This window comes from Antedon mediterranea, chromosome 1 (genome assembly GCF_964355755.1).
Source record: "Antedon mediterranea chromosome 1, ecAntMedi1.1, whole genome shotgun sequence".
In the NCBI taxonomy this organism is placed as follows: domain Eukaryota; kingdom Metazoa; phylum Echinodermata; class Crinoidea; order Comatulida; family Antedonidae; genus Antedon; species Antedon mediterranea.
The window spans coordinates 9,341,490-9,350,492 of record NC_092670.1 but is presented as its reverse complement, the minus strand read 5'-3'; the positions used below and the strand labels follow the sequence as shown (position 1 = coordinate 9,350,492).

The 9,003-nt window shown below is 35.2% G+C and overlaps 1 protein-coding gene across 1 annotated transcript; it reads right to left on the bottom strand.

Moving 5' to 3' along the window:
• Positions 1–2,138: 2,138 nt before the first annotated feature.
• Positions 2,139–8,014, bottom strand: LOC140041042 (uncharacterized). Its single transcript, XM_072087412.1, has 2 exons — positions 7,774–8,014; positions 2,139–6,423 (listed from the first exon to the last, which is right to left on the bottom strand). Exon 2 carries the CDS (start codon positions 6,403–6,405, stop codon positions 4,042–4,044), a length of 2,364 nt encoding a protein of 787 aa, XP_071943513.1. The 5' UTR covers positions 6,406–6,423; positions 7,774–8,014; the 3' UTR covers positions 2,139–4,041.
• Positions 8,015–9,003: the final 989 nt, after the last annotated feature.

Sequence of the window (9,003 nt, the reverse complement as noted above, 5' to 3'; positions counted from 1 at the left end):
AACGTAAACATTTGTCGTATCCGAATGGGAATTTTTATTTCGTTGTCAACAAGCAGATTCGTTGAGTACTTTTTGTATTTGAATGGTAAATTGAATTAATTACTGTATATAACCATCTTACGCACCGATATTATAATTAGTTTGTTTTCTATTCTCTATCTTTAAATTTTTAGAGTTAGAATTTAAAAATGTATACATATCGGGATATTTGTTTGGTTTATCCGAGAAATTGCAATTAGCGGGAAAGTGGAAGAGAAGGTGATGACTCGAAATATCGGGAGACTCTCTCCATTATCGGAAGAGTTTTCGGATTATATCGGCATGATACTTTCGTGATCGAAATCAATATTTATATAGCCATTATATGTTCCGCATTACTGTATGTCATCAAAAGTCATATGTCATCAAAAGTCATATGTGGATGTGTGAATATCGTGTCACCCTTCCAATTCCCAGGAAACACTGTTAATTTATGTTCCCCGCTCAGAAAACACAAAACACGAAACTTCGCATGGTTCTCGAGTGAAAAATGAAAACGAGAGACGTTCAGTAAAAACGCTAAATTACGAGGCTTGCAGCTTTCCCTATCGCTTTTCTAAAATATCGCTTAGGCCTAATACTTTTTTTTCGCGCCTCGTCTTTAGGCAGTTACAGTATAATAGAAGAGAACGGAAGCATTACAAAACAGTATGTGTAATGGTCGCATATGATGATGTACATTCAACAAGATAATTTGATTTTACTAGTGTAAAAAGATGCATGAAATATGACCTTGCTGGGTAATTTTTTTTAGTTCATGTGTATGTATGTGTAGGCCTATGTGTAAATGTTTTGTGGTCCGAACAGTTCGTCTAGTAGCAAACATGATTGATAATAAATCATTGTTTCTTAATTTATTAAAATATCAATAAACGAATTATTAAGGAAAGGAAAGAACGATAATTTAAACTTAAACTGTTAAGTAAAAAAGTCGAGCGGCATTTTTGTAAGTTTTACTTTTTTTTAGCATAAGACCACTCGTTCTATGACTGGTCTAATAAACTTTTTTTTAACGACATAATGATGAAATAACATACAGTAATAACGGCGTTTTACGCGTGGACAGATAGTCAGGCGATGGACACCAAAACGTCAGAGAAAGGCAGACGAAATGGAACCCGAAGAACAGTAGATCAGGAAATGAGACTTATTACTCAGACATGGAACAGCCTAGGGAGACTTGCCGAGGACGCGACTTTTTTTTTCGTACATAAGTTGGGAACTCTTGATGTGAAAGATAGCCGAACTAATTTCTAAATAAACTTAACCCTCTAAATAATCTCTCTCACTATAAAGTAAAAAGAAGTTGCTCATGGCATTCGAACACAACATGCAAAGTCCATATAATAGTCTAATCCATTCAACTTCAGACGGAGCGCTTGCATTATAATTAGCGGATTGTAGTTAGCTCAATTCTTACATCACACATGGATATGACTAATGAATATTCATATTTATTTTGTGACGTACGAAAAGAAATATCGCGCCCAGGAAAGGGGACTGCTGGTGTTCAGCTGTGGATGCACTGCACACTGCACCGTGTGAAGAGGATTAAGTGTACCGATTTGCTTCTTTTTCACACGGATTATGTAACACCTACTTTATACATGACATTTGACAATGTATTTTATATTATAAAAGTAATTACTTTTTTATTACTTTTATAATATAATATGGTAATTACTTCTTTATTACTTTTATAATATAAAACACCTTGTCATCCTTGTATGTAAAGTACGTAAACATTTAATGTTTATGAGTTAAATGGGGAAATATCACATAAGCTGAAAGATTGACTGCTCTATTTAACAGAATCCATTAAATATCATTCATTATTTCAACTCATGAACTATTCTCACAATTTTATGAATACAAAACTATGAATTATTTGCCCTCTTCTTTCTTAAATCATTTCAAGGCTAGACGGGAGACTACACTTAACTTAAAAAAAAAGAGCGGCGCTCCAATTTTGGACGCGGAAAAGAAAATTCTCAGAAGGGTGACAAACACATGAAGGTTCATTAGCACCTTCCAGTACTATCTGTATACATATGACATTGTTGACAAGCATCATACATAATTCTGTGATACGGTATCACGGAATTTGTCTTTTTAATACAGTAATAATCTTAACATTGATACATTCAAATTGTACAACTAAACACAGCAAATCAATTAAATGATGTTTTCATTGAATGAACTGCATGATATAAGATTGTATGATTTGAATGTTGTACAAATGGATAATTTGTGAGTGGTGTGTTATGTGTTTTTGGCGTGTTTAACTTGCCATAGTATATGTTGTATTCACAAAATAGTACATAATATTTACATTATTTTGCTGTACAAACGAAGCATAAAGCCACGTTATATAAATACCAGTTATACAAATTAAACGATTTCCAATTAAACAAACCAGCCAACCTCAAACAATTTCATAAGCCGCCTCGTAACAAAGGCGGGTCCAGGATTTTGAAGTGCAAATTATATTATTGAACCGAGCAATGGGACAAAATCCTAGAAAGGATCCATTGGATACACAAAATCTGCGTAGGCCTATTACACCGATGATGTAACAAAACATCCCTGTTACAGTAGGCCTACCTGTATAATACAAAACAACGAAACATTACCGGTAACAATATTGCACGACTGAGGTTAGTCTATTGATGGACAAACTGAATATGAATCTTATGTCCATTATAACGAACAGATGTACCCTTCAAGGGGTGTCACGAAACCTAAGACCACGAAAGCTAAGACCCCCTAAGACCTAAGATTACGAAAGCTAAGACCCAGACCTAAGATTACAAATATTTATCTTTCGCACCTGCCTTGTATTTTAACTCCAAACATTTATTCTGAATACCACACCTTAGAATTGGCACTTTCATGAAAAAGAATCACATAAAAAGTAACAAATACATTTTTAAATTGATGGTTTTACAGACGTTTTTCTCGCACACAAAATGACTAGCCTACAGTACAGTAGGCCTACCCCATGTTCAATGTTTTTGTTTCTATGGAACGTCAAAAGAGCAAAAATTATATAGAGGGCTGAATACTCTGTGGAGTCCATCTACAGTGTGGATGGAACAATGTAAAATTAAAATTGTAATGATAATAGTATAATCATGCAAGTACGAAGAAATAAATACTGGCAAAATAAATTTTAATTTAAAAATCATGATAAGTTTTTTTGTTTCGTTTTCTTTCTGTTTTTATACTTGTACTATTATTGTTGCTCTTTTGGCGCTCCATAGAAACAAAAACATTGAACATGGGGAGCTAAGCTCGAGGAGTTTCATTACAGTATACAAAGAAACACATAATAATATGTGTTTCTCCTTCTGAAAGTACTTATAAGTCCTAATTTTAAAGTGTGGTGTTCAGGATAAAGTTAGTCAACAAATTTGGAGTCAAAATACAAGAAAGGCAGGTGCGTAAGAAAAACATCCTCTGAACCAACACAATGGAGTAAATATATACCAACAAACAACCCGTCAAGTTTGTTTGTTGTAAAGAAAAAATATACATTTACTCAACATCAATAATGTGAGTTTATCTATGTTTTGCGGTAGTATTAAATTATATTTATGGTAATAAATTAAACCTACTGTGTTTAAAATTATGTATGGATAAACAAGTATTGTTTTTAAGCTGTAGTATATCTTAGTATTTGTAATCTTAGGTGTTGGGTCTAAGCTTTCGTGATCTTAGGTCTTAGGGGGTCTTAGCTTTCGTGGTCTTAGGTTTCGTGACACCCAAACTTCAAGAGCTAACTGAAGATAATGTAGGACAACTATCCGTAAAGGTTCAACAACACGTTGTTCATTTGAGTAACTTTGCCACTCTTGGAATAATCCAGCTGGTTGCTCGCATTGTGGCAGGAAAACAACTTCTATTGAAAAGATGGAATGGTTTCAAGCTAGGCTATTATGATCATTGCTACACGTCACTTAACTTGTGCAACGATGATCAAACTTCACTCTATTGACGTTCTCACCTTGAAAGATCCATGTAGGTTCTACCACTGAATGCCTGACTAGCTCTTTCCGATTGAGCTGCCGGAGGATGAAATAGACTAGCGTAATTTGGATCCTCTTCGGCAATTCTAAAGTTCTGATAATGATTATTTGGCCTGCGATAATAACTATTTAGGCTTTGGGCGCCCGTTTGAACTGCATTAGTTTCTTCATAGCTAAGGTACCTATTGCTGGTAGAACTCGGCAATGTATCACTTAATATGTACCTGTTACTTGGCTTACTGTCAATGCTTTCTCTACTAGAACAGCTACCGCTATGATAGGCCTCATCTTGCCCTGGACGAACGACATACACTCCTTCAGGGAGCTGGCTGTTTTCCACATGTTCAAATGAAGTCAGATTAGTGTTATGATCTCTGGAATCAGTGCTATTGAAACGGACTCCTATATGTGAATTATATCTACGTAAAGGCGTGTATTTATGTAAAAAGTACCTTATTTGTTTATAGAAAAATAGTATTAAAATAGTACAAACTAAAGAAGTTACAAAAAATGTTACTACCACACTAGCAACTATAGGAACAGAACTTAGTCGGCATGAATCCATTGGATGCGAGTTATTTTTTCCGATAGTGGAATCTGGTCGTTTTGTTTTAGGAATTAATGGCCCGTTTGGAAAATTCAATATTTGTGTTCTATCGCTCCAAGTAACGATGACGTCATCATGTGGCGTAGTAGGTAATCCCGGTTTATTGTTAGTTGGTCTAGGCGCAGCTGTTATCAATCTTGGTTTTGCTGTCGTGCCCTTTGGTGGTGGTGCTCGAAGCTGAAGTCTTACTTCCGCTTGAGCTTCACCTGCAGGATTTGTGCCACGGCACATATAATATCCAGCATCAGTTGGCACGGTCTTAGCTATGTGAAGTGAGCCGAACTGCGAGACACTATATTTTACACTTTGTGTATGCTTAGTAACTAAAGATCTTAAGCGATCGTGAAGTCGCCATGTTATTGTTGGTATTGGGTTACCACTTCCATGGCATTCGAGTATAGCTGGTTGTCCGAGAGAAACTGTCACAACTCGTCGTGGCGCTACAACCTTTGGAGGGTAACACACAAATTGAGAATCTAAAACACTCGTTAATTTTCGCCCATTCAACGACAAAGGTGATGTGCACACAGGGATTTCAAAACCTGGAACTGCTTGAGTTATGTAAAATTGGCGAAGCCGTTTCAATCGGCAATCGCAATTTAGTAAATTATTACGAAGATCTATTCTTGTCAATTGTGGCATCATGGCGATGTTCTCTGGGTCAAACGTTGTAAGTTTATTCATGCGTAGCCCTATGTTTGTCATGGCCGTGTTCGCCCGAAGATTTGGTATTTCATGGAGCATATTATTATCAAATCTAATGACTTGTAATTTTGTAAAAGAACTGAAGTCATTACCGATAGACGAAAGTTGGTTATTGTTCAAAATCAATCTTTCAAGACTTCTTAGATTTCTAATAGACTGATCTGGAAGATTTGTTAGTAGATTGAATGCTAAATCTAATTCCAGTAAGCGGTTGATACCCGTAAACGCATTAGATTGAACCGAAACAATTCTGTTACGTGCAAGTTTTAACTCACGAAGCCCCAAGTTAGTTGAAAAACTATTATTCAAAACGTCAGTAATCTGGTTATCGGTTAGGTCAAGATCAGATAACGAACTTAACCCGTTAATATTTGGCAGATTTGTAAAATGGTTGCCTTCTAGTTCTAAATCCACCAATAATTTAAGGCCAGTAAATATCCGTGACGTTGAAGGGAGGTTCAAACGGTTTTCACTTAACATCAAACGAACTAAGGTCGGTACAGAATGAAACACATTTTCTGGCAGGTTCTGCAAACGGTTAGCGTTAAGATTGATCTCTCTTAATCGAGTTAGTCCAGCAAACGCGTTTGGGTCTATTGAAACAATGGCATTACCTTCTAGATGGAGTATTTCAAGATTTGGCATCGATTGAAACATGTTAGTGGTCAAAGTGGTAATGCGATTAAAATTCAACCAAAGTGTTCGAAGTCTTCTCAGACCTGTAAATGCTCCATGGTCAATGGCCGATATTAAATTGTTACTAAGATCCAATTGTTCAAGATTTGGATAGTTGATAAAACTTCTCGGTGATAAGCGTGTTATCACGTTATTTTTTATATCAATCATTGCAAGTGTCCGTCTGTTTACGTTTGGTATACAGTTCATTGTTAAACTGGCGCATTCTAACCTACGTGTATCGGGAACGTAGATGCACGAATGTGTTTTACACGATAATGTACTGCAAGGCGATGGCAATAAAGATAATGAAAACGTAAATACGAATATCCCTGCTAGCGTCTTCGACATCTTTTGAACAGGTAGGCACTAAACAAATAAAAATGTAAACGTGTTAATTTGTTTTCACAAAATTCGACATTGGCTTTATGAGGTATGCCTATAGGTAATTACTGTACAAATAGAAGCGTGAACATAACCATGCTATCTAAACTAGGTTTCATGAGATAATTCTAGGCATTAACGTCACTAAAAATGGAAGCGAGAACATACCCATGCTATCTAAACTAGGTTTTATGAGATAATTCTAGACATTAACGTCACTAAAAATGGAAGCGAGAACATACCCATGCTATCTAAACTAGGTTTCATGAGATAGTTCTACGCATTAACATCACTAAAAAGGAAGCGTGAACTTAACCATGCTATCTAAACTAGGTTTCATGAGATAGTTCTACGCATTAACATCACTAAAAAGGAAGCGTGAACCATGCCACTTTTACTAGGTTTCATGAGGTAGGCATTAAGGTAATGACAGCACTAAAATGGATGTGTGAACATAACTACTTTTACTATGTTCCATGAGGTGTAAATAATGACGTGACCAGAAGGAAATGTAGACGATTCATATACTGTACTTCGTTAGTACTGTGGTTAGAATCCAAAACGCAATCATTGTACTATAGTGTTAATTTTCATGTTTTCTCACGTTTATGTTATTTATTCTCGGTACTTTTTCCAGTATCATAGGAATATTCGGGAATACAGCATCAAACGTGATTCACATGTATCGCCTAGTATCATAAATATCCTAACACAGACACATGCTGTATTACAAAATATTCCTATGACAAATGGGCAATTAATATTGTAGTATGTGGAGAACAGCACAGAGAACGCATGAAACTAGACTTTATTTTCCAAGATGGAATTATTATATGGCGGTAACTCAAAGACTACACCGTCGCGGAAGTAGAATGTGGGGGATATCGACTGCATTATATTCTCTTACCAATCACCCCCGTTTTTAATACTTTACTCTTAAAGATCTATTGTCCCACAAAAACATTAAATCAGACTTTGAATAGGTTATTTTATAGTTTTAATAAAGTTAATGTCTTCCTTAAAAAAAATCTAAAACTTAGGTTTTCTCATATAAAATGACAAAATAAATGGTCAATTTTTACCAAAACAATTTTTTTAGGTGGACAATACATCTTTAACTAAAACGTAATATGTATGTAACACATTAACGTCGTATACGCAGCACAACTAATTTCGTCTATGGCAAGCAAGGATTTGTAAGAATTTGGATAATTCTTCAAATTAAGTTTACAAGTCACTAAAAAAATGTGGGTCTAATTCAGATTCGTGGTTCTACTAACTTAGATTATTATAAAGCTATAACAACAGTCCTAACAATATTTTACAAAAACTTACCAGATTGTTATTCCTTAATAGTATAGATCCAAAAAAAAAAAGTAATGCCCCGTCGATCAATATAAAAGAATATAAAAGAATCAAATGTGTGGGTTCATCCTCCAATAACTGTTTTTACATATGGGCATTCTTTACAGTAAGCAAATTGTTTTATAACTAAAAAGGAAACGTTAGTCACAAGGGCCGGGATAAGTTATCGCTTATTATACATCTCAAGCTGTTATTCGTTGACGGACGTGAATGGGTGTTCCCTCTAACCGGATTTTTAGCGTTTGATTGGTCAACAGTTTATTGGACTCGTTCATTGTTTTTGTAAATCCGTAGTATTTATGTTGACGTTTGCAACTTACGCGCTCGATAAGCAAATTATTTCTCCGTGGTTTGAATAAATATGCCACAAATGTGTGTAATATTATAAGCTGCTGTTACAGTATCAATTTGGAAATGAAGGAAATTATGGTTTTGAATATATGGGAGTGAGTGACCGAGTGGTTACGACAGTGGAACCGTAATCCATTGCCATAACATCGGCAAAGGTTCGAGGCTCACTCGCTCCATTGTCCTGGTTATAGAACGAGTCTTCTCTGACTATAAACGTATTGCTCGTGTGCACTTTAAATAACCTAGTACATCTTTCGAGACGAGACAATATATAGACTTAGGCAAGTTTAAGTTAGCGTTAAAGATGTATTGTCTAACTTAGGCAAGTTTAAGTTAGCGTTAAAGATGTATTGTCTTCCTAAAAATTAATTTTTAAAATTTTGTTTGTTTGTTACCATGGTTATTTATTCACTTTGGAAAAGCAATGAAAACTAAAAATCCTACCTAAAACAAAACCCACTCATAACCATAAAACAACAAGCTGATGTTTTCTTAACAGGTAGTATAGTTTTACTTAACCTTCACTTCATAAAAAGGTAAACAAGTGAGTGAAACTGACAGCTCGATATATTTGGCAAACTAAAACCTAAGAGGAACTTCTGGGACTTAATAGTAACTTCTTTTTAGTTATAATAAATCAAAATTCAGAATATTTTGGGCCCAAAGCATGTGACCTCTTTAAGTGATTCATAAACCAAAGTGTAATCGGTACATCAGTGTCTATTTTTGATAGCTGATACCGTAAATTTGGTAATTTAATCATTTTTAAATATCTCTGGCTTTCTTAAGTGTGTTACGTTTTTAACGTATGAACAAGTGAGCACAATTATCGACCCTCTTCTCTACTAA